The 27,193-nt window shown below is 39.0% G+C and overlaps 1 protein-coding gene across 1 annotated transcript; it reads left to right on the forward strand.

The window, feature by feature from the left end:
- gabrr1 (gamma-aminobutyric acid type A receptor subunit rho1) lies at positions 1-23,245 on the forward strand. Its single transcript, XM_016237573.1, has 10 exons — positions 1-98; positions 868-918; positions 1,139-1,245; positions 4,766-4,833; positions 5,116-5,339; positions 14,699-14,781; positions 14,907-15,047; positions 21,634-21,786; positions 21,914-22,110; positions 23,090-23,245. The coding sequence occupies exons 1-10, from the start codon at positions 1-3 to the stop codon at positions 23,243-23,245; spliced, it is 1,278 nt and encodes a 425-aa protein (XP_016093059.1).
- The last annotated feature ends 3,948 nt before the right edge of the window (positions 23,246-27,193 follow it).

A 27,193-nucleotide genomic window follows, 5' to 3' on the forward strand; every position in this document is an offset into this window, starting at 1 on the left:
ATGCACGCTGATGTCTGCTTTCTGCTTTGCGCGTGTTTTTTCTCCACTGGAGCGCTGCAGCTGCGCGGACAGGTGCTTCAGACATGCAGCCAAACCAGGTGAGTGCATCACCTCACTCATGCATTCAACCATTCTTCATGACAAACGTTGAAAAAAAAAAAAAAACCTGAAGAAGAAGGTGTAGGGTAGCGCTGAAGGGTAGATGGGATGTCAATGTACCATTGCCAGTGAGTGATGAGTTTTGCACAAATTAGTTGTTTTATTAACAAATCTCTGTTTTTTCTGTGCCATATAGTTGCGATTTTTATAAAAGTAAATATCGGAAAAGGTATAATTTATAACACAATATATTAACCTACTTTAAATAAACGTGTCTGCACAACTTATTCATGCAGACAATACCATTGTATAAAAAGATAAATAAAACTTAAAAAAATAGAACAATGAAACATGCCATAATGAACAATTTCTAGCTCAGTGTGTCACTGATTATGTGAAATCCTCTGTACAGATGCTCAGATTTTCTTGCTTCTGCTAAAACACACAAGATGCTGTTTGGAACATTCTCAAAATCTGATCATCATTTCTAGCATCATTAAAGCAAAAGACGGAAATAACAAACAAAGATTTTTTTTTTCCTTTTTCACTCACATTGTTTCATTGATTATTTTTGATGTTGTATTTATGCAGAATATAACTCTTCCCTTTATGGATAGAGTATTAATATAAAAACAAAATGCTTGCTTGCTATTTATTCATTTATTTATTCAGCATAATCATTAAAGTGCCTAATTGATTTGCTGACTTGTTGTTGTTGTTGTTGTTATGTTCTGATATCTAATAATGTCAAATCCTGCATCCTATCAGATCCAAACGAGAAACCACCAGAACAGAGAGAGAAGCACATAAACCTGGCAGGTAGCACAAATATACACTTAATTTAATTTGCTCACCTTTTATAAAAATATCATATGTATATAACCACATTGCTAAGATTTGTGAGAGGTCTCAGAGAGGTTTACAGTCTTGCTTTTTAAATGTAATATAAAGTAGTATTAGTATATTAATTAACCAGTCAACCAATTCTGTCTGCATTGGAGCTGTTTTGACATTTACTGTGATTTTTTGTGTTTAACAGCACTTTACCAATGAGAAGTCCAGATGTCACAAAAGCTCCTGTTACGAAATCAGAACAGCTCCTCAAGTTAGATGGCCATGACTTCACCATGAGGCCTGGCTTTGGAGGTAAGATGAGAAGAATGCGTTGAGCCCCAAAAACAGAAGATTGAAAGCACTTTTGAAGAGTTTCCAGGCTACCTATAGAGCTAGAAATGATGGGCTATGCAGAAAAGTCGTCTAAAACAAAATATGTATTCTAGTTTAAGTATTTTAATCATAACAGATATACAGTAAATAATAAAGTTTATCGTTGGTTATGCTAAAGAGCATATAAATTAACACATAAATGTAATCATTACATTTTATTGTTACATTTATGTTAAATCAAAACCAATCAACGATTACTCTAAAAAATGCTGGGTTAAATATAACCCAGCGCTGGGTTAAAAAGGGACAAACCCAGCTATTGGGTTGTTTTGACCCAGCGGTTAGGTTGTTTTGAACCCAACCGCTGGGTTGTCCCTTTTTAACCCAGCGCTGGGTTATATTTAACCCAGCATTTTTTAGAGTATACTTTATTTTGTTGTTGTTGATTTCTACTTGCTCGTTATATTACTTTATTGGCTTTATTTGTGATGCATATGGATTAATATTCAGTCTATTTTTATCATTAATGCATTAATGACCGATACGAAATACCAGCAGATCTTAATAAACACCACAAGACTCAGATTTGTGTAGGATTTGAACTGACATCACAGGCAATCAGCTTTACATAAGCTCAGGCCCGATTATGACACTGATTTACCGTGGCTCTGTGCCACAAGCATTCACTTATCTGCCCGTATCTTCACTAAAGTTCACACCAACTGTAAATACTACGGTCAGATCAAACCCAGATTAAAGGTTATGAAAATATTGTCCTAAGGTGAAGAAAGGACATTTCATGTTTTCGCGCATTTCTTTTGCTTTTCTCAAGTTTCATGCAAGTTTTTACACTGCTGAGTGCTAAACAAGGACATACAGATTTACTAGAACGTGGCAGAAATTTTAATAGCTTGCATTTAAAGGGGTCATATGATGCGATATCAAGTTTGCCTTTCTCTTTGGAGTGTTACAAGCTCTTGGTGCATAAAGAAGATCTGTAAAGTTGCAAAGACTAAAGTCTCAAATCCAAAGAGATATTCTTTATAAAAGTTAAGAGTTAACCACGCCTACCTAAAACGGCTCGTTCTAACACGCCCCCACATATCTACGTCACTATGTGGAAATATTAGCATAATGCCGCCCAAATGTGCACGCAAAGAAAGAAGGCGTGGTTTCAGGAACAGCAGTAGTGTTGAAGCAGCATGTCAGGGAGACGCTGTGTGTTTCAGTGCGAAAGCAAAAGCACTTTATTTGTTCTTCCGGAAGTAGATGCAATTAGCAATCATTGGTTAAGATTTATTTATAACAGAACAGCACAACCCAGATGTTCAAATTTGTGCAACACATTTTATGGATGACAGTTTTTTGAACTTAGAAGAGTACGAGGCTGGCTGTGCACAAAGGCTAATTCTAAAAAATTTTTTAGAAAAAAAACTTTGCTATGACAATCTGGTGCTTCTGAATCAGTGACTGTAAGTATGTTTTGTTATTAGTTTAAGTATTTGCTATTGACTGTTCAAATGCGGAGTTTTGCGCAGCGCAGAGTAACGCGCCGTGTGTGTGTGTGTGTGTGTGTGTGTGTGAGGGGAACAGGGTCACATCACAGGAGAGTGAGCAGTCTGTCAGAAATCATAGCACGTCAGCTGTCTTAACCGTGGCTTGTGTACTGCATCATCACTGTGTCTGTCACGTGACTCTGTCCCTCTTTCGGGCTTGAACTGATGGTAAAACTAACGACATTATTAACTGTCTTGATATTTACTTTGAAAGCTGAAGCGATTATGGTAAGGGGCGTTACATTTCCGACGCGTGCTTGTGGTTTTCGGCAAATCACAATGCACTGGGTCAGCTGGCCAATCAGAGCAGACTGCGCTTGTCAAAGGAGGGGGCTTTGGTGAAAACGAAGCGTTTGAGAGAGGCGGGGCATAGAGGATCTACAATAATGTACAGTAGTTGAAAAATAATGTGTTTTTTGAACATTAAAGCATGTCAACATATTCTGTTACATCAAATACACAAAATAATGATCTTTAAAAAAGCATCATATGACCCCTTTAAGCTAATCTTCTATATGAAATGCTGTTGAAGTGTTCAAAGAAATGGACAGGCACATCATTTTATAATTACAAAGACCTTTACTGTGGTACTTAAAAGGTGACTGAATGGTCAACTACAAAATGTATGTATTTGTGGGAAATTGCATTTTTTGAGTGTTTTGTTTTGTGTAACATTCCTCTTTATCTTTAGATGACGTAACAGCTGCTTACAAGTAAAGATTTTAAATCTGTTCACTAATCTTTATATTACATGTTCATGTCATATAAAGGGCCTGGATAGCCATATTGTAACATGCGATTCCATATGGCAGTCAATGTGCTACTCAGATCAGCTGCTCCAAGTGGATCTAGATGATTGATCAGATAGACTAGCAGCTGGTGGAGCCCAGGTTAAATCATATCCTGGAGGGCCACTGTCCTGCAGAGTTTAGCACTTGCTCCAACATACCTTTGTAGTGATCCTGAAGACCTTGATTATTTGGTTCAAGCATGTTTATTTAGGGCTGGAGCTAAACTCCGCTGGAAAGTAGCCCTCAAGGTGCTAGATTGGGCATCCTTGTCTTAGACCTTGATCACCCTGGTTTGGTATGATGGTATGGGGTGGTAGACCACCTTGTACTAATAACAAACCAGTTATCACGTTCCAAAACCAGCCTGACCACCTTAAGCCCGCCGATGTGGCATGCATCCAGATGAGCATAGACCTAATCTATCAAAAGCTTTTGCTTAGATCACACTATGTTAATGTAATAACTATAATGTTATTGAAGTGGTTAATGAATGCATAGACTTGCTGAGTAGTGTTTTAAAGGGGTCATATAACGATGCTAAAAAGAAAATTATTTTGTGTATTTGGTGTATTGCAATGTGTTTACGCGGATTAAGGTTAAAAAAACATTATTTTCCACATACTGTACATTATTGTTTCTCCTCTATGCCCCGCCTTTCTGAAACGATTCAGTCGATTTTTGCAAAGCTCATCGTTCTGAAAAGCGAGGTGTGCTGTGATTGGCCAGCTATGCAGTGCATTGTGATTGGCCGGATACCTCAAGCGTGTGACGGAAATGTTACGCCCCTTACCATATTTGGAAACACATAGCATCTCCATGACAAGGTGGCAGCGACAATACTACAGCAAGAATAAAAGTTACACATTCTTTCTTTGTGTAAACATTTGGGTGGTGTTATGCACATCTTCCAACACCGTGATGTAGATATGTGGGGGTGTGTTTGAATGAAGCGTTTTAGGAAGCCGTTTAACTTTTATAAAGAATATCTCTCTTTTGAGTTTGAGACTTTAGTCTCATGTTACAGCTGAACATGAACAAAGAGAGAGGAAAACTTGAAATTGCATCACATGACCCCCTTTAAGTTAAAATCTATCACATTTTTACAACTAGTGCATTGGAAGACTGTTTAAAGCAAATTTTTCTTCATTTCAGGGCCTGCGATACCCGTGGGTGTTGATGTTCAGCTTGAGAGTCTGGACACCATCTCTGAAGTAGATATGGTAGGAGACTGGCACGTGTGTTTTTAAATATGGCTTACAGATTTCAGAGTGCATCATGAATGCTTCAGTGCTATCCTGATCTTTTCCACTCTGAGATTGTGCCACATGATTTGGATTAGCGCAAAAGCTCAAATTCAGCAACCAGTAACCTTTCCAAGCACCCTAGATGTGTTGACAAATAGCCAGTTTTTTTCTTATATAGAGGGCTCTTGGGATAGAAATGAGGCTACTGTTTAAACTGTTTATGTTAAGACGAATGGCTGATTGGATCGTATGCTTCAGGACTTCACCATGACCCTGTACCTGAGACATTACTGGAAGGATGAGCGACTGTCCTTTCCCAGTAACACCAACCAGAGCATGACCTTTGATGGCCGGCTGGTGAAGAAAATCTGGGTACCTGACATATTTTTTGTCCATTCCAAACGATCCTTCATCCATGACACCACCACGGAGAACGTCATGCTCCGAGTGCATCCTGATGGCAAAGTGCTCTACAGCTTGAGGTAAGTGTCACAGATCACTCACACCCACATGCATTCTGAGGATCGTACCACAAAGCTCTGACATTTTACTGAGGCTTTGCTTTTTCTTTTTAACAATTGACCTCTCCGAACAGTGGAAACGCTCAATTTAATCCAAATCAAAGCTCGAGAAACAGATTGCCAGCCATCAGAATAGTTATGTTACATCCAGCTTTGCTGTAAATGTATGACATAGAGACTCAGAGACTCAGATTTGCTCAGTAAACAAAAATATCTTGTTTTTCCATCAACGCTCTTTGATATAAACCAACAAAGACTTTTTTGACATTTAGTATCTCCATGTTTGCTATTACGGTTTTTTGTTTGACCAAGATCTGTCATCTCTAGGAGGTGCTGATCCTGGTTTTTGCTCTAGATGAGTGAATGTGTGGATTAATATGTGGGAATCTGTGGGATTAATGCAAGCCACATGTAGATTCAGACACAAAGCTGGCTCATTGGTGAGTTTTAATCTTAGACCCCTCCCACACCCAGTCTGCTGGACTAAATTACTTTATTCTTCTATGTACATCTCGATTTGCAATCTATAAATCAATCTGTTATGCCAGCTCCTCCCTACACCCTCTCAACCATTTAATCTAGTATCTGTCCTTTTATCCAAGACCAGATGGCTGGTCTGTAGGGTTTTGCTATATACAGTGCATTCAGAAAGGATTCTAACCCCCTCCGTTTTCCACAGTTTGTTATGATGCAGACTAATGCAGATAATCTAAAATGCTTTTAGTAATAGATTTTTTTTTACATCAGTGTACACCCAAAACGACAAATCAAAAACCATAACTACAAATTCATAAAAAATTTAAAAGACTGCACTGTAACAGTGGAAAAATGAAGAGAGCTGAATACTTTCTGAATGCATAATGTCTTCATATTAATTCCTTATCAGGTATATATACAAACCCGATTCCAAAAAAGTTGGGACACTGTACAAATTGTGAGTAAAAAAGGAATGGAATAATTTACAAATCTCATAAATTTATATTTTAATCACAATAGAATATAGATAACATATCAAATGTTGAAAGTGAGACATTTTGAAATGTCATGCCAAATATTGGCTCATTTTGGATTTCATGAGAGCTACACATTCCAAAAAAGTTGGGACAGGTAGCAATAAGAGGCCGGAAAAGTTAAATGTACATATAAGGAACAGCTGGAGGTATCATAAAGAGGAAGATGCGACAAAGAAGACCTAAGACAGTTGAGCAACTAGAAGCCTGTATTAGACAAGAATGGAACAACATTCCTATTCCTAAACTTGAGCAACTTGTCTCCTCAGTCCCAAGACGTTTGCAGACTGTTATAAAAAGAAGAGGGGATGCCACACAGTGGTAAACATGGCCTTGTCCCAACTTTTTTGAGATGTGTTGATGCTATGAAATTTAAAATCAACTTATTTTTCCCTTAAAATGATAAATTTTCTCAGTTTAAACATTTGATATGTCATCTATGTTGTATTCTGAATAAAATATTGAAATTTGAAACTTCCACATCATTGCATTCTGTTTTTATTCACAATTTGTACAGTGTCCCAACTTTTTTGGAATCAGGTTTGTATTATTTATTCCATAAAAAAGTGGATTCTCCTATTTCTGGCATTTGGTTGTACACCAAGAGCTCAGCGTTTAGCTAATCACATCTTGAATTTACTAGTCCAAGACCAAGCGGGTCTGTTTTCCTCACCTCATAGAAACTTTGTTTGACTTCATTTTTGCCACAATGCTGTCAAACCTTGAATCAAGGTAGGCTGCTGTATTTGCTTACAAATAAAGATTGGCTAATTGGGGGCACCAGGAGAATTCCTGGTGGGCCGGTCTGGGTTTTTTTGGCCACGAGGGCCAGTGTTGTCATGCCACTGGGCTGAAATATGGATGCTGCCTATAGACTGCCTGCACTCACAGCAGCCCCACACTTTTTATTTATTATTATCTCGCAGCCCCACTCGCAGAGTGCAGCCTGCAGGTTAATGATGATGTAATTATCTTTTGACTCCACCGACAGCAGCACCTTGATAAAAAAAAAAAACATTGTTGGAGATATGCAGACCCTGTCTACTCCTAATGCTTCGTTCACAGAAAAGTGGAGATTGTGCCCAAAACATGGATTTTTTTTACTTCCATTTTTCTCCAAATTTTTCTTCAAAGGCTTCTTAGCTGTGTGATGTGTGTGTGTGCTATCTCCACAACAGCCAAGACAACCATGGTTGCAGTTTCCATGATTTATTTATGTGCGGCAGAGTTCTCTTCATGTCCTCAGATCAGTTGTGCAACAGTTTCTCTTATGAGGTGTTTCAGAATGTGAATAATTTCTGTGTACATTAAATAATTTTGACTTGGAAGCAGATTTTTCCCTAATAGTCATTAAAGCATGCCTTCAAATGATTCGTTCAGATGGCTGATGAAGCAAGAATGATGCAAGTACCTGTCTTTATGAATGGACCACTGAATCAATGACTCAAATGATTCAAAATTCAAAAACGCAAATCATTCAGTAACAAAAAACCGCTGTGTGTTGCTCAGAGATGCGCGACTGTTCTGCTCTGATCTTTGTTCAGAACTATTTTCATTAACCTAATCGAGCAAAAACAGTCAAAGTTGACAATATATCCTTTCAATAAATTCAAATTCAAATATTGAACTAAAATGTATATTAACTACTCGTTTTAACTCTTGTATAAAATGTCAAATTTGTAATCGTGGTTTTCAGGGAAAACGTCACTCTCTTGGTCACGTCATGTTGCTTAACTAGGCTGTATGTTATAAATATTAGGGGTGTCCTCGACTAAGGATTTTCATAGTTGAATCTGAATTTTTGAATCTTGCCGATATTCGACTGATAGTCAAACCATGTGTTTTGGGGGCGGGGCAAAATACATTACCAAGAGTCAAGTCAGACATTCGACAGTCATAATTACGTTAACACACAGGGAAAATGTGTAACGGACACCTCTCAGATACAAATGGGGTAAATAATGTTTTATGTTTTGATTAAAAGATAGTTAACATTAAACGTCAGCGAAACCCTAAAAATTCACAACATTTTTTACAATAGTGCTCTCATTATAATGTTATGTATATGACAGTAGTTATTAATGTTCTGCATTTCTGTTTTGAGCTGCGTGCGCTGAAGATGACCAGTAGAATGACGCATTTGATAGCAGGTTTTTCATCAATGGGATTTAACTAATAATTTATCTCATATAGAATATGCTTCATTATTTATACAACATAATGTCCAGAAAAAATTCAGTCTTTCACTCTGCCTGTGACAATTTGAGTCTTGTTAAAGTTTTAAATCCCTGCCGCCAAGATGCTCCTCTGTCGGTCACGGATTATGGAAAGTGAAACTTAAATCTATAGGAGTGGTTGGATTTATTCACGCATGTTTAAATATTTATTTGAAGCTTCTTTCTTTTCAGATTCTTATTTACAGCATTATTTTAATAGGTTGTATATTAACTTATCGGGAGAAAACCAGTAGTTCTGTGTGAAATCAGACATTTGAGCACCCCCATACAGCCAAAATGGCATGATCATAACACCCCGCGAATATTCGACTGTGAGATTTGTAGTCGAATCAGGCTCCTCCTATCGAAGCATCGAATCTTCGACTATTTGAGGTCACCCCTAATAAATATAAAAACTAAGTTACATTTTTAGGTTTCTTCTGTGTGCAGTTGGGTTCATTTGTTTTCATTTCTCCACGAGGTTCTCTCACAGACAGGCTGCGTGACTAGTGGGAGTGACTGTGTTACTCGCCACTGCTAAAATCCACCCGCATTTGGCGGGTTGGCGGGTGTTAATGTCAAGCCCTGATCGGCATAGGAGGCTGGATCTGCAGGAGTAAGATGTGCGAGTTAATGAGAAGTCATTAGCACTTTTATTAAAGCTGCCCGCATTCTCCACTAGCAATAACATGTACTTTGAGTGAATAAGGGACAATGAGATGTTTTAGCACAGTGGTGTTCTCTACTAAAGAATATACAGGCAAGGAAAAGTGAGGAGTAGGCACAGAAAGTTGCTAAAGAGAAAAAATGGAGGACTTCCAGGGTTTGCAGTGTCAGGACAAGTGTACATTGGGAGCTACTTCATGGGATTAGACAGACATTGAAAGCAAGTCCCTGATCTTTCATTTCTATGCTGTGTTTGTGGGGTTCTGCTTGATGAAAGGAATTGCTTTCCATCCAGCTCCATCCAGGTGTGTGTGTCACTGATTGTGGGTTTCAAGGAAAGAAATCCTTGGTTTGTGCAAAGATGTATTAGTGCAAATCTAATGGCATAGCCTTTTTTAACCAGCCTTTTATCATGGTACAGTGGTAGCTCCATTATTTTGCTTGGGGAGCTATGTAGTATGTCCACCTCAATCCTGATCCTTGGCCTTAAATGGCAGTTATTGACCTAAGTTAATGTCTTTTTCTGAACACTTTTGAGAAGTGCTTCTTGCATATTTCGTACACTTTCATAGTAAAATGTCCTGTGATTGGTGCTTAAATTTATCCAGAACAGGTATTATACTGTTGTTCGTATTGTGGCAGTCCTTAAACTGCCACTAAAGGGTTAATGCCCTAATACAGTGCCTTGGGAAAGTATTCATACCCCTTGATTTTTTTCACATTTTGTTATGTTGCTGCCTTGTGTTAAACTGCTTTAAATTCATTTTTTCACATTAATCTACACTCCATACACTATAATGGTAAAACAAAAAAACAGGTTTTTAACATCTTTGCAAATTTATTAAAAATAAAAAACTTAAATGATTCCATTGCATAAACACTCATACCCTTATCTGGGACAGTTGAAATTTAGCTCAGGAGCATTCATATTGCATATTTTGTTACTACACCTCGAGTGAAGTTAACCTGTGACAAATTCAATTGAATGAGTATGATTTGGAAAGGAACACGTCTTAATAAAAGGTCTAACAGCTGATAATGCATATCAGAGCAAAAACCAAGCCCTGAAATCCCTGCCGCCAAGATGCTCCTCTGTCGGTCACGGATTATGGAAAGTGAAACTTAAATCTATAGGAGTGGTTGGATTTATTCACGCATGTTTAAATATTTATTTGAAGCTTCTTTCTTTTCAGATTCTTATTTACAGCATTATTTTAATAGGTTGTATATTAACTTATCGGGAGAAAACCAGTAGTTCTGTGTGAAATCAGACATTTGAGCACCCCCATACAGCCAAAATGGCATGATCATAACACCCCGCGAATATTCGACTGTGAGATTTGTAGTCGAATCAGGCTCCTCCTATCGAAGCATCGAATCTTCGACTATTTGAGGTCACCCCTAATAAATATAAAAACTAAGTTACATTTTTAGGTTTCTTCTGTGTGCAGTTGGGTTCATTTGTTTTCATTTCTCCACGAGGTTCTCTCACAGACAGGCTGCGTGACTAGTGGGAGTGACTGTGTTACTCGCCACTGCTAAAATCCACCCGCATTTGGCGGGTTGGCGGGTGTTAATGTCAAGCCCTGATCGGCATAGGAGGCTGGATCTGCAGGAGTAAGATGTGCGAGTTAATGAGAAGTCATTAGCGCTTTTATTAAAGCTGCCCGCATTCTCCACTAGCAATAACATGTACTTTGAGTGAATAAGGGACAATGAGATGTTTTAGCACAGTGGCGTTCTCTACTAAAGAATATACAGGCAAGGAAAAGTGAGGAGTAGGCACAGAAAGTTGCTAAAGAGAAAAAATGGAGGACTTCCAGGGTTTGCAGTGTCAGGACAAGTGTACATTGGGAGCTACTTCATGGGATTAGACAGACATTGAAAGCAAGTCCCTGATCTTTCATTTCTATGCTGTGTTTGTGGGGTTCTGCTTGATGAAAGGAATTGCTTTCCATCCAGCTCCATCCAGGTGTGTGTGTCACTGATTGTGGGTTTCAAGGAAAGAAATCCTTGGTTTGTGCAAAGATGTATTAGTGCAAATCTAATGGCATAGCCTTTTTTAACCAGCCTTTTATCATGGTACAGTGGTAGCTCCATTATTTTGCTTGGGGAGCTATGTAGTATGTCCACCTCAATCCTGATCCTTGGCCTTAAATGGCAGTTATTGACCTAAGTTAATGTCTTTTTCTGAACACTTTTGAGAAGTGCTTCTTGCATATTTCGTACACTTTCATAGTAAAATGTCCTGTGATTGGTGCTTAAATTTATCCAGAACAGGTATTATACTGTTGTTCGTATTGTGGCAGTCCTTAAACTGCCACTAAAGGGTTAATGCCCTAATACAGTGCCTTGGGAAAGTATTCATACCCCTTGATTTTTTTCACATTTTGTTATGTTGCTGCCTTGTGTTAAACTGCTTTAAATTCATTTTTTCACATTAATCTACACTCCATACACTATAATGGTAAAACAAAAAAACAGGTTTTTAACATCTTTGCAAATTTATTAAAAATAAAAAACTTAAATGATTCCATTGCATAAACACTCATACCCTTATCTGGGACAGTTGAAATTTAGCTCAGGAGCATTCATATTGCATATTTTGTTACTACACCTCGAGTGAAGTTAACCTGTGACAAATTCAATTGAATGAGTATGATTTGGAAAGGAACACGTCTTAATAAAAGGTCTAACAGCTGATAATGCATATCAGAGCAAAAACCAAGCCCTGAAGTCAAAATAACTGTGTGTAGAGCTCAGAAACAGGTTTGTGTCAAGCCACACATATGGGGAAGAGTTCAGAAAACAAATCTGCTTCATTGAAGGGTCACAGAAGCATATAGTCTCTGTTACCCTTAATGGAAGAAGTTTGAAACAACCAGGACTCTTCCTAGAGCTGGCCTCCTGGACAAACTGAGAAACTGATGGAGAAGGGCTTTGTTTGGTGTGGTGACCAAGAACCTGATGGTCACTCTAGTTGAGCTCCATGATCATATGTGGAGATAGGAGAAACCTACAGAAGGACAAACATCACTGCAACACTCCACCAATCCAGTCTTTATGGCGGTGTGGCCAGACTCAATCCTCTCCTCAGTGAAAACACATGAAAACACACTTGGAATTTGCAAAAAAGCACATAAAGGACACTGAGACTCTGAGAAACCAGATTTTCTGGTCTGATGTTTTTCAGAAAAGCTAAATGCACCAAAATATAGAGTAATGGAAATTCAGTCCAGAGCATTCAGACCCTCAAACTGGGCAGAAGGTTCACCTTCCAACAGGACAATGAAACTAAACACAGCCAGAGTGGCTTATAGTCAACTCTGTGAATGTCCTTCAGTGAACCCAGTCAAATATTTCTGGAGAAACCTGAAAATGTGCATCTGCCCCCATCCGACCTGACAGAGCTTGAGAGGTAAAGAGGTGAGGAGAAGAATGGCAGATACTTGCCAAATGCTGATGAGCAAAGCTTGTCGCATCAAACAAAAAAGACTTGGGGCTGTAAAGGTGCTTCAGCTAAATATTTAGTTAAGGCATTGGTCCTGGTGGACCCCTAGCCCTGCACATTTTGTATGTCTCCCTTATCTAACACACCTGACGCAACACATCAGCTCGTTAGTAGAGACTGCAAGACATGAATTTGGTGTGTCTGATAAGGGAGACATACAAAATGTGCAGGGCTAGGGGTCCTCCAAGACAGGTTTGAGAACCCCTGAGTTAAGGGTATGGATACTTATGCAATGTACTTATTTCAGTATTTTATTTTTAATAAATTTACGAAGTTGTGACAATTCTGTTTTTGCTTTGTCAATATGGCATATGGAGTGTAGATTGATTGGAAAAAAAGTAATTTAAAGCAGTTTAACACAAGGCAGCAATGTATCAAATCGTGAAAAAAAATGAAGAGGTATGAGTACTTTCGCAAGGCACTGTACATACCACCTACACTAAATCCCAGCATAAACTAATAATATTAACAAAAGCAAACATGATAAAAAACACATTTGCTAAAGCAACCATACCATTTTAGCCCACTTCTACAAGTCGTTGAGCTCTTTTATTTTTGTTTCATGGGACTTGTAGTCGAGCACTTCACAATGTAAATGCAGTACTGTACTAGGTGAGCTACCAAGCAAGTTTACAGTATATGACAGTATAATTTGTGTAAAAGGAATGAAAGTTGTGCAGTGAATTGTATGTATAGGTACCGTTTTGGAGTTATTGGAGATATTTTTCTAATGAGCCTATGTTGCTTGTTTGGTGTAAGAGTTAATGACTGATTTAAAGGTTATTTGAAATAAAAGCATATTGAAAATGATAGCAAAAATGCAGGGTCCCAGATCAGTTCAAAGCCTATTTGTTAACAAGATTCATCCCACTTAAAACAAATAAGATTATTATGAATGAAATTATGAAATAATATTTGATTTTTTTATATTTTATTTACTTATTAATTCCTCATGGGGTTACAGCCCCCTTTAGTATAATTATTTTCAGCTGAAACTGCTAAAATAAAGGACACATATATCTACAGTGGGGCAAAAAAGTATTTAGTCAGCCACCAATTGTGCAAGTTCTCCCACTTAAAAAGATGAGAGAGGCCTGTAATTTTCATCATAGGTATACCTCAACTATGAGAGACAAAATGAGAAAAAAAAATCCAGAAAATCACATTGTAGGATTTTTAAAGAATTTATTTGCAAATTATGGTGGAAAATAAGTATTTGGTCACCTACAAACAAGCAAGATTTCTGGCTCTCACAGACCTGTAACTTCTTCTTTAAGAGGCTCCTCTGTCCTCCACTCGTTACCTGTGTTAATGGCATCTGTTTGAACTCGTTATCAGTATAAAAGACACCTGTCCACAACCTCAAACAGTCACACTCCAAACTCCACCATGGGCAAGACCAAAGAGCTGTCAAAGGACACCAGAAACAAAATTGTAGACCTGCACCAGGCTGGGAAGACTGAATCTGCAATAGGAAAGCAGCTTGGTGTGAAGAAATCAACCGTGGGAGCAATTATTAGAAAATGGAAGACATACAAGACCACTGATAATCTCCCTCAATCTGGGGCTCCACGCAAGATCTCACCCCGTGGGGTCAAAATGATCACAAGAACTGAGCAAAAATCCCAGAACCACACGGGGGGACCTAGTGAATGACCTGCAGAGAGCTGGGACCAAAGTAACAAAGGCTACCATCAGTAACACACTGCGCCGCCAGGGACTCAAATCCTGCAGTGACAGACGTGTCCCCCTGCTTAAGCCAGTACATGTCCAGACCCGTCTGAAGTTTGCTAGAGAGCATTTGGATGATCCAGAAAAGGATTGGGAGAAATTGGTGGCTGACTAAATACTTTTTTCCCCCACTGTATATTGTGGATTTGTGACACAATTTTTAATTACTCCAACCACATTCAACAGGGTTACAGTCACAGCGATGTGCAATATGGATCTCAGTCACTTTCCTCTGGACACCCAGACATGCTCACTGGAGATTGAGAGCTGTGAGTCTAAACACAACGCAACTGATGTAAACATTTTCATGTCATGTAATTTGGAGTAAAGCAGGATATTCTGTGTTTACTTCGTGTTTGTGAGTTCATATGTATTTGTGTTATTTTGTTTGGAGATGCCTATACTGATGATGACCTCATGCTGTACTGGAAGAGAGGAAACAAATCTCTGCAGACGGATGAGAAGATCTCTCTCTCTCAGTTCCTCATTCGGGAGTTTCACACCACCACAAAACTAGCCTTCTACAGCAGCACAGGTATGTCACAGTCATTACCATCCTCTGTATTGTCTCATGTAATTTAAGTCATGTTTCATAATACTATAATTCCTGACAAGTAAAGACTGATAAAGTAGCTATTTGGCATTTTTGATGCCAAATGGCATGACCTCAACAGTTAAAGATAGTTCAGTAAGAGGTAAAGTAAAAGTAAAATGTATCTAGAAGGATACATACATATTTTCTTTTCCCAACCCTTTAAATTAATCTAAAACCCATGATTTAGATTATGCTGTGCCAACCCAAAGTAAGAACCTACATTTGCTGCAAGCTAATGGTAATAATGTAAATAATTTTGTATTGATTGAGATGATAGTGTGATCGTTAGTAAAGAGTTGACAGTACCATAATGAATGTGTTATTGAAACGTTAGGACAGTTATTCACTTACACCAGTGCTGTCCAATCCATTGTCCTGCAGGGTTTAGCTCAAACCCCAATTAAACACAGCTAAACCAGCTAATCAAGGCCTTCAGGATTACTAGACACTTTCAGGTGTGTGTGTAGGAGCTAAACTCTACAAGACAGTGGCCCTCAAGGAACAGGACTTGGACACCCATGACTTAAACTAGTGATATAACTTTAAATCATTTTTCTGTTTATAGTTGACTGTGAAAATCAAAACGGGATGCTTTGCAAAGATTTTTTAAAAAACCCCGTCACATTGGCACCACCCTAATAGTGGTAAAGCATCACTTTTTTTTTTTTTTTTTAATGCTTGTTATCGATTTACAATTCATCCATTCATATGTTTCCTTTTTTTCTCATAATTTTTTTTAATCAAAATATCATAATTGGATCTTGTGGTAAAATTACAGGGATTCTCCAATCATTTGGTCCAATTGAACAGGCCCTTTCCATGCATTTGTTTTCTTCTTTTTTTATAATCTGTCTCACGTGAATATATTTCACAATATTAAAGAATTGATTCTACTCTCTGCATCACCAATTTTAATATACAGTATAGTTCAGTCATGAAACTCTAGATGGCGCAGGCTGATGGGTTGTTAACGTAACTGATATTCAGAGAGTTAAAGGACTTGGCACAAGCTGATTGGTTCATGTTGCATATGCAGCCAATGAGCTTACTGCCTTGCATTTTTATGGCTGGCTAGCATTCACTTGAAATTTTGCAGCGCACTTTCAGAGTTTCTCTGAAACTCAACAGCTAGATAAGTAAACGGTCTTCACTCTGATTTCAGTGCATTATTGCCTTCGTCAGATTTACATTTTTAAACTAGGAAACATACAAGTTGTAAAACTACCACAGGTTATCTGCGAGAAGAATAATTACTAAGCTCTATTTCACTCCTTACCTTGGTTCAGCGATAGTTAAGAGTTCATTATGAAAGTAATTTTAGTGACAGTTTAAAGGTAATTAATCAGGAATTTGTTTAAAATATAAAGATACTACTGATAATAAATAATTTCAAATCAGTAGCCCATGTACAATGTAGTTCCCATTCAGTCAGTCACGTTCAACGTTACGTCAGTGACTGACGAATTGGGATCTCGCCCGAGAGCCCAATCACCTTCGAGTGTTAACTAAACAAGCCAATGACAGTTGGCGTGCGTGTTTCGCCACGCGCACCCCGCCCCGCAGCGCGGGTATAAAAGGAGAGCGCGTGCAAACGCACATCAGCTTTTCGCTTCGGAGCCGAGCCTTCTACAAAACTGGGATTTACTATTTGTGTATTCAGTTGGGCTTACAGCAATCATAGTACTTTCATGGAGTGTAGTAGCAGTATAATAGAATTCAGATCGCGTTATTAGCGAATTGTTAATAGCAGTATGCAGCTATTCAGATGGCTAGTTTAGTGAATTTTAATAACAGCAGCACACATAGCAAAATTCAGACGCAATGTTAGAAATATTATCACCAGCCTGCGTGGCAATCCAATTATTATTTTTGCTAATATAGCAGAGGCAGCAGAAAGTACATTTAGTTGCATGAAATTTCAGTGATAAGATAATGCTTGGATGGTAGTGAACGCTTTAGGTGAAACAGGCATTTATTACTTTGCTATTCAATTCAACAGGGTTTATAGAACTCTTCAAAGCGAAATAAGCATTAATTGGTTGTTTGTTAATTTAATAAAGGGGCAGTAGCAATTCTAAGTACTTTTGTGCAGCAGTATGCATAGCTATTCAGATTGCAATGTTGGCTAATTTTATAGCATGCATAGCAAATACAGATGCAAGGTTAGAAATAATATTAGCAGCAGCATGCATAGCAAGTCATATTATTATTGTTGCTAATATAGCAGTGAACGCTTTAGGTGAAACAGGCATTTATTACTTTGCTATTCAATTCAACAGGGTTTATAGAACTCTTCATCTCAATAAATTAGAAGGTTGTGGAAAAGTTCATTTATTTCAGTAATTGAACTCAAATTGTGAAACTCGTGTATTAAATAAATTCAATATACACAGACTGAAGTAGTTTAAGTCTTTGGTTCTTTTAATTGTGATGATTTTGCCTCACATTTAATAAAAACCCGCAGTAGCAATTCTAAGTACTTTTGTGCAGCAGTATGCATAGCTATTCAGATTGCAATGTTGGCTAATTTTATAGCATGCATAGCAAATACAGATGCAAGGTTAGAAATAATATTAGCAGCAGCATGCATAGCAAGTCATATTATTATTGTTGCTAATATAGCAGCGGCAGCAGAAAGTGCATTAGTTGCATTACATTTTAGTGATAACTCATGGAGGGTAAATTAACTCTTTAAAGTGCAATAGGCATTTATTACTTTGCTTATTCAACAGCAGTAAATTATGCTTAGCAAATTCTGATTAAATATGACAACCGCAACAGCTCGAACAGTAAATTCCTACTACAACACTGTTGTTACGAATCCGGTCCATGAACTTCCGTCGGCTAACCATCAGAGGTCACCCTTCCCATTTTCATTGACTCTCGCACTCACACTGTTGCATATCATCCCGGACTACATATCCCATCATTCACAGCACTGATTGCACACAGCTGGTTCACTAATTGCACAACACTGATTGCACCCAGCTGTTTCATATCACTCCCTCACTATTTAACACTCACTCTGCAGAAAGTGCATTAGTTGCATTACATTTTAGTGATAACTCATGGAGGGTAAATTAACTCTTTAAAGTGCAATAGGCATTTATTACTTTGCTTATTCAACAGCAGTAAATTATGCTTAGCAAATTCTGATTAAATATGACAACCGCAACAGCTCGAACAGTAAATTCCTACTACAACACTGTTGTTACGAATCCGGTCCATGAACTTCCGTCGGCTAACCATCAGAGGTCACCCTTCCCATTTTCATTGACTCTCGCACTCACACTGTTGCCTATCATCCCAGACTACATATCCCATCATTCACAGCACTGATTGCACACAGCTGGTTCACTAATTGCACAACACTGATTGCACCCAGCTGTTTCATATCACTCCCTCACTATTTAACACTCACTCTTATCCCTTCCCTCTGCCGAGTATTGTTTAGCGCCTATCCGTTGATAGCTACACTACAGAGCCATTGTTAGCCTCCTAGCCTAGCCTAGTATTGCCTTGCCTTGCCTGTTTTCTCGGTTTCTGGTCTTCGCCCGTTTTCCTGGATTTACCCCTTTAGTCTTGCCCCTTTTTGATTCTGTCTGCCGATCGTTGACCTGTGCTAGCCCTAGGACTATTCTTGTGTTTTGCCCGCCATATACCTGTTTGTCATAGTTTGACCCTGCCTGTTATGACCACGTCTCTGTCTTCTGCTTAAATAAAGCTTTGCGAATGAATCCGCACATCTCACGTCTTGTCAGCCCCGTTACAACTGTGAATATCATTAAAAGCAACAGCATATACTTCAACTCAGTATTGAAATGTTAGTGAATATTATAAATAGCAGCAGTAGCAGAAGTTTTGTTGCGTTGGCCGTATCACACTGCATACATTGCGGACAGCTTTACCTATCGTAACGTGAAACCGCGTTAGAGTAAAATAGGCATTCGCCTACTTATATGCCTAATTAATGGAGCTTACAGCAGTTGAGTCTCTTGTGCAGTAGAAGCAGATTGCATAGGCATTCAGTCATCAAGATTTTTCTCAGCAGCAGCATGCACAGCATTTCTATGTTGCGAATTTTAATTTGGAACGAGCCGTGCATTTAGCAATGATGTGTTCATACAATGCAAACATTATTGTTCTTAATATGCAATATAAATATTTTAAATTATCAAAATAAATGAGCAGCTGCTTTTGAAGCAGAATTAGTCCTGGACATGACACCACAACTACAAGGTGTACAGTGATTTATTCTTTCACCAAATATTTTGTTAGCTTATTAAAAAGTTAAAGGTAAGTATTTCCATTGCAGTAACATTGATGAACATTAATGAAAAAAATAAATAAAAAATACAACTCTTGAATGACAAATTTAAAACTATTTGCTCAGGCTGCCCCGAGCCTGGGTCAGGTGGTTGCTGGGGCTTACTTCATCTATCAGCCTACAGTGTGATTCCTGTTTGTTAATGACACACATAGTGCGCGTTTCTATCTTAGTCTACCTTCAATTAGCCCAGAAACATTTAACTCAGGTCACTAGTTTAAGCTATCTGGTCAACCGATCAGGTACACACAGCAATAGTGCACTAGTGTTAAGCCATTCGGCAAAGCCGGCCCAGGCTCACATTGATAGCAAACACGCGGTCTCATGGCTCTCCAGAGCAGCAGCAGTACATATGTCTTGGCAATAGGTCTGCTTGTTCTGGGGGGGGGGTTATCTTTTATATTTCTTCTGCCTTATAGGGATGATTTAAAGCATATTATTGTATAGCAGTAGTGTTAATAAATAACAATTTGGTCCCTCTGTAAATTCTCTTTGCCACCGTGAAATCTTCTCAGTCTCCTAAAGTGTAAATACGTCCGGGAAGTAAGAAAACACACATTCAAATGTATTCTCAATACTTCAATTTATTCATAGAAATACAGATCTTATATAGGCATGTCGAGGGGAGTTTCACCCTCTTAACCAATGAGGATAGAATGACATACACATATAGGATGTTTGGCCAAGAACATGTGTTTTGTATAAAATGGCCACATATACAGAAAAACATGTACATATTAGGAATAGACTTCCTGGCGAAGAATCCTGAACCCTCCTCACAGTTCAGCATTCATCTCCTTATTTGGGCAGTTATCTTTTATATTTCTTCTGCCTTATAGGGATGATTTAAAGCATATTATTGTATAGCAGTAGTGTTAATAAATAACAATTTGGTCCCTCTGTAAATTCTCTTTGCCACCGTGAAATCTTCTCAGTCTCCTAAAGTGTAAATACGTCCGGGAAGTAAGAAAACACACATTCAAATGTATTCTCAATACTTCAATTTATTCATAGAAATACAGATCTTATATAGGCATGTCGAGGGGAGTTTCACCCTCTTAACCAATGAGGATAGAATGACATACACATATAGGATGTTTGGCCAAGAACATGTGTTTTGTATAAAATGGCCACATATACAGAAAAACATGTACATATTAGGAATAGACTTCCTGGCGAAGAATCCTGAACCCTCCTCACAGTTCAGCATTCATCTCCTTATTTGGGCATTTGAACCAAGCAACTAATGTATACATTTAAGCATGCCTACCTCGAATATGAGTAAGAGACATTAAAACACCATACAAGAGAGAGAGAACAGATAGAGGAGGGAGAGTGAGAGGGAGAGGGAAAGAAAGGAGGGGGAATAAGAGAGAGGGGAAAAAAGGAGGGGTGAGACATATCATGGAACCTTAACAAGACAGAGAGTGTTTTCTAACAAGCAGCATACAGTACATATTTAATTGTTTTTTCTTCTTCCAGCTTTGTTGGGGGCTTATTTTATATGCTATTTGTGCAGCAGCAGTATGTCTTAAATACTCACAGCACCGTATCGCCGTATGCATTGGCAGTAGCAAGTTCCTGTACTTGCTTGCAGCAGCAGCAATAATCTACAACTACAGCAATAACCAACAGCAGCAGTAATTCAGCAGCAGCAGCAGCAGCATAGCAGATCTATTCTGCCAAGACCAAATACATTAACATTGTCATATCCATCACCATGCTAAAAATCTTCAGAGTTGTCATGATTGAAGTATAATTCTTAGTATAATTTCATATTGCTTACTTAAATTTACTTCAAATATAGTTAACATTAATACTGATAACAAGCTATTTATTGAGAGATCAGCATCAAGGCAAGAATGTTCTACATTAAACTGCTATAGATGTTCAAACTAGCTTTAAAAAAAGATAAATGAATGTGCAGTTTTTGAGTTTGAGTTTATTCAGTCTCTAGCAGGGATATTCAGTTCTGTTCCTGCAGGGCCACAACCTGGAGAGTTTAGTTCCAACTCAACAATTAAACACATCAGGATCAGCTAATTAAGGTCTTGAGTATTACTTGATTATCACAGGCAGATGTGTTTGACTAAGTTTCCCTCCAGGAGCAGAATTCAATAACCCTGCTGTACACCTTGATCACTGGTGCTTTGTAATGACTAAAACTGGCCAGGTTTTTCTCTTCAATCTTCTCTGCAGGTTGGTACAATCGTCTTTACATCAACTTCACTCTGCGTCGTCATATCTTCTTCTTCCTGCTTCAGACGTACTTTCCTGCCACTCTGATGGTCATGCTGTCATGGGTGTCCTTCTGGATCGACCGGCGAGCTGTTCCTGCACGGGTTCCTCTGGGTGAGATGTTTCAAATGAATTGTGTAATTGCATCTTGCTGCAAACCACTGCAGCATGTGTCATTTCATCATTTCATTACGCTGCATAAAACGTCTACAATAAACTGATCAACCTGATCTCTTTGTAGGCATCACAACGGTGCTCACCATGTCCACCATCATCACTGGAGTGAACGCCTCCATGCCCAGAGTCTCCTACATCAAAGCTGTGGACATTTACCTGTGGGTCAGCTTTGTCTTTGTCTTCCTGTCTGTGATCGAGTACGCCGCTGTCAATTACCTGTCCACTCTGCAAGAGCGCAAAGAGAGGATGCAAAGCAACAGGGTAAGCTATAACAGTTTAGTTATCATTTATTATGATTTCTTCTTCTGTGGTTAATACAGCATTTTAGCAGAGAAACCCATCTCAATTCACAGTGATGTAGAATCGGTGGGTGGGGCTAAACAGGCAGCGATGTGGAATTTGTGGGTGGGGCTAAACAAGCAGTGATGTAGAATCGGTGGGTGGGGCTAAACAGGCAGTGATGCAGAATCGGTGGGCGGGACTAAACAGTGATGCAGAATCGGTGGGCGGGGCTAAACAGGCAGCGATGTGGAATCGGTGGGCGGGGCTAAACAGGCAGCGAAGTGGAATTGATGGGTGGGACTATACAGTAATGTAGAATCGGTGGGCGGGGCTTAACACAGTAATGTATAATCGGTGGGCGGGGCTAAACAGGCAGCGATGTGGAATCGGTGGGCGGGGCTAAACAGGCAGCGATGTGGAATCGGTGGGCGGGGCTAAACAGGCAGCGATGTGGAATCGGTGGGCGGGGCTAAACAGGCAGCGATGTGGAATCGGTGGGCGGGGCTAAACAGGCAGCGAAGTGGAATTGATGGGTGGGACTATACAGTAATGTAGAATCGGTGGGCGGGGCTTAACACAGTAATGTATAATCGGTGGGCGGGGCTAAACAGGCAGCGATGTGGAATCGGTGGGCGGGGCTAAATAGGCAGCGATGTAGAAGCACTGGGCGAGGCTAAACAGGCAGTGATGTAGAAGCAGGCGTTGATCTTCTGCGGAGGCAGTGCTTATCCATCATAGAGTAGAACATTACAAAAGCTGTTATTTTGGCAGACTGCCTTCAATATAAGCTGTTTTTATACTAACAAGAACGTTTTGAGTTCTGAAACTTACAGGATGTTTTATAGTACAATGGCCTCTTATCTGTCAAAAGATCAAGGGGACTTAGGTTTCTCAGTTCATGACCCCTTTTAATTCCGATCATGTGATGTTACAAGTAATGTGTGATTGTGCTATGCAGCAGTTGCCGTGTACGTGTGGAATGACCCATCCTGGTCAGATGATGATGAGCAACAGCTACAGCGACATGGACATGATGACCACAGGGAACTACGGCATGTCGTGTTATGTGTCTGTACATGTGTGCGTGCAGAACAATCCTTGTAGGCAGAACTAGTTTAGAACGGCTATAGTTAAGGCATTAATTGTGCTAGTGATTGAGCGGTAGTGGAGCACTCCGAGAGCGAGCGAAAACCAGAATTCTCAGACTTTCAAAAGATCCCCGCTTCAGTTCAAATCACGCTGCTCCACTCTCAATGCACTTTGATCCCATACGCTGCTTTAGGGTGGCAACTGGTGTGGCAAAGCTCATTTTAAGGGTGGCAGTTGCCGTGCCAGCCTGGGGAGAAAGGTATTGTAATAATGTAAATTATGTGAAAAATAATGCGTTTTTCGAACCACCAAGCATGAGAGCATGTTCTAGTACACCCCCAAAACAAAATCAAGACTTTGTAAAAGAGCATAATAGGACCCCTTTAAAAAGGTGTACACCTTCCTATCATGATTACATAAAAACGGTCTGATTTCCTACATTTTATGATGTCCAAAAGGCTCAGAATACCAGGAATGACATTTGGGACCATCCTGCAAAATTTGGGGTCTCTGTGATTTGCTCATACACTCAAAAAAAGAGAAGAATAATATTAAAGATAGTACAAATAGCACCTTTCGTGCTTGAACCCCTGATTATCTCGAAGTCTCTCCTTGTGATGCTGAAGTGTCTGTCAGGATTCAAGAGCACGTGGTGGTGATGGTTTATGGATCAACACTTCCGGGATTCAAACCCACAACCTTTCATTAATTTGACCATATCACTAAAGTAAACCAACGCAAGACTATTTACAGTCAGACTATTATTTTTAAAAACATAATAAACACATTAACCAACTAACCACAGACTAAACAGATATATGTTTTAATTTTGTCCAAGATAAAGAATGATAGGGAAATGCACAAAACCTGGTATTAGCAGTGCAATAAAGCCCGTTACCGGTTTATTGGTGGCTGGTTTAGACTGAGCTGGTTTGAGCTCTTCATGGGTGGTTAATGGAGGTTTAAAGCTGCTTTTGCTGATGTTTTCTGATGCTTTGTTGGGTTTATTGTGAACGTTTCGTCCTCTCTTCTTCAAGAGCGCTTGCTTGGATCTGCTTATCTTCACTGCTTTATTCTCCACGCTGGATTCAACACGATGTCCAAAAGCATCGCCCAGCATGATATCAACTTCACTATCTAGACTACTTGTTATATCAGACACGTCCAGATGTAAACACACACTGATGGTGATGCTGAAGGTCGGATCCCGAGGAGCGCAGAAGGTGACAGTCACGGAGATGTTCTCAGTCAGAGGTTTCGATCTTAGTCTTCGCGAATACTATTAAAATATTCGTATATAACGCGCTCCAGAGCAGAAACATCACCTTTTCTTTTTTCTCGCAATGGCTGTGCGCTGCAAACTGCGCATGCGCCCTCTATTACATCATATTTGTTTGAAAACATTTGATGACGTTATAATATATACACTGCAAAGAATGCTACGGTGGCCGAGAAGTGCAAAGCAAATCACAATTCTGAAAACAAAATAACAATTCAGAAAACATTATAACAAGTCAGAAAACACAATGACAAATCAAAAGGAAAAAAAAAGTTCGGCAAAAAGCAGGATCGAACCCGGGTCGATCGCGTCAAAAAGCCAACAACATGCGCTTATCCATCTGTGCCACTGAAGCTGATGATTTATGGCCACTTTTAACTAAATGTAAATAGACACCCCGTATTTTTTATTCCGAATGTAGCGGGAGTAATAATCGGAAAGGGAACTCTAAAGTCAGCTGACTACGCCACCCTGTCCAACAGGGAAAATAAATTATGAATTGGTCACCTATAAAGGACACACAGGAATGTGGTTTCAAAGACAGAGGCCTGAGCCGTGGATACCAAAATACAAAAGCGTTATTTCAACAATAATAAAATACTAACCTTAAAAATCATTAAACTGTAGACCGGATTAGATTTACAAACATAGAATACACACGTAACAAACAAAAACCGAGGCTTACCTATGGCAGATAAGCTAGTTTACTGAGCGCGAGGCTCCTTTATTGCAAGAATCTAACCACCAGGTGCATAGGTCTCACTACACCCCACACACACACACACACACACACACACACACACAATAAGATTAAGCGTGAACACACTGCACTCCGTGACAGAGTCCCACCGAATTGTTTGAGGACCTACTACCGGCCTGCCTGGAAGCCTCGGTTCCTGCAATAGAAGACAAAATCAACCAAATAATCTCAAAACAAAAGAAATAATGCTAACAATTGTACAATGCTTACACTTAAATACAAAATCCAAAAGAAAATCAAAGCACCTGCTATGAGGTTAAATGTCTCATAAAATCGAGGTAGATGTTCCTTACAATTTCATATAAACATACCAATAAAGTAAACAAAAATACAAACAAACCCAGGTCAAGCGGAGCAAAAAGAAATATAGATAAAGCAAAATCACACTAAAACAAGGTTAAACCATAAGAAACAAAAATACAAGAAACACAAAAGCAAATACGGACTAAAGAACAAATACAAACACAAAGCAAGAGTAAATAAATCAGCAATGAACAAAACAAATGCACATAGAAAAACTGGTCTAACGGAGGAGGTCGATACACAGCGCAAACACACGCCAAAGAGCAGTTTTAAGTCACAGGGACTGAAGTCAACAAAGCAGCAGCATCAAAGAATGTTGCCCCGCAGGCTGCACTGAATCCTAATCGAACTATTCCTCCTGAAAAGAATTAACCATGAAATTATTTACCACCTAAAATACTATACATCAATAGCGGTAGTTGCACATACCTTCATGTTGTCGCTATGGTCACGAGTCCGGTCGCACACGCAAACGGACATCAACACGGCGAAAAAGGCACGGGATTACAGCCGGAGCATGTTGGATGACAAAGGCAGCCGCCAACTAACCACTATGACGTTTGACCGTCGGAAAACTTCAATCCGAATAAAACTAGTTACTTCAAGCACACCTCTCGATGCTCACTAGTTAGCAGACACATACCTGTGAGATGGGAAGAGCCAAAACCGGAATGGGCTGGCCTCGGGCAGTGACGCACAACACACAACGGTGCCTTAAAAGTCCCCTTTTATATACCCGTGAAAGTATATTATGGTCACGAGTCCGGTCGCACACGCAAATGGACATCAACACGGCGAAAAGGCACGGGATTACAGCCGGAGCATGTTGGATGAGAAAGGAAACCGCCAACTAACCACTATGACGTTTGACCGTCGGAAAACTTCAATCCGAATAAAACTAGTTACTTCAAGCACACCTCTCGATGCTCACTAGTTAGCAGACACATACCTGTGAGATGGGAAGAGCCAAAACCGGAATGGGCTGGCCTCGGGCAGTGACGCACAACACACAACGGTGCCTTAAAAGTCCCCTTTTATATACCCGTGAAAGTATATGATTGGACAACTCATGCATTCGTGGCATATTTAAATGTTGTGCTTTCTGACTTGTTATTTTGTTTTCTGAATTGTTGTTGTGTTTTCTGAATTGTTTTTTTGTTTTTTAGACTTGCATTTGCGTTTGTAATTTGTTATTTTGTTTTCAGAATTGTGATTTGCTTTGCACTTCTCGGCCACCGTACAGAGTAATGTACTGAATTATAGCGTACTATTGTAAAAAAAAAAAAAAAAAAAAGTGGAAAAAAGGATTCTACATTTTACAAACAAGTGTCAATCGAGTGTGTTAATCTATCTATCTATCTATCTATCTATCTATCTATCTATCTATCGCCACGATTGTTTTCATAAAATATTATTTACATAATACAATATTATTATTAATATACAATAATACACAAAACAAGTAAACACAAGAAATACACACACAATAAAATAAGGTGCGCTAACATTTTCATAGTAACTGTAATTTAATTACACATTTTTTTCTCAGTAACTGTAACAGATTACATTTATTTTGCACTTACTGTCTGTCTGTCTATCATCTATCTATCTATCTATCTATCTATCTATCT

Source organism: Sinocyclocheilus grahami, unplaced genomic scaffold (genome assembly GCF_001515645.1).
Source record: "Sinocyclocheilus grahami isolate Dianchi unplaced genomic scaffold, SAMN03320097.WGS_v1.1 scaffold519.1, whole genome shotgun sequence".
In the NCBI taxonomy this organism is placed as follows: Eukaryota; Metazoa; Chordata; class Actinopteri; order Cypriniformes; family Cyprinidae; genus Sinocyclocheilus; species Sinocyclocheilus grahami.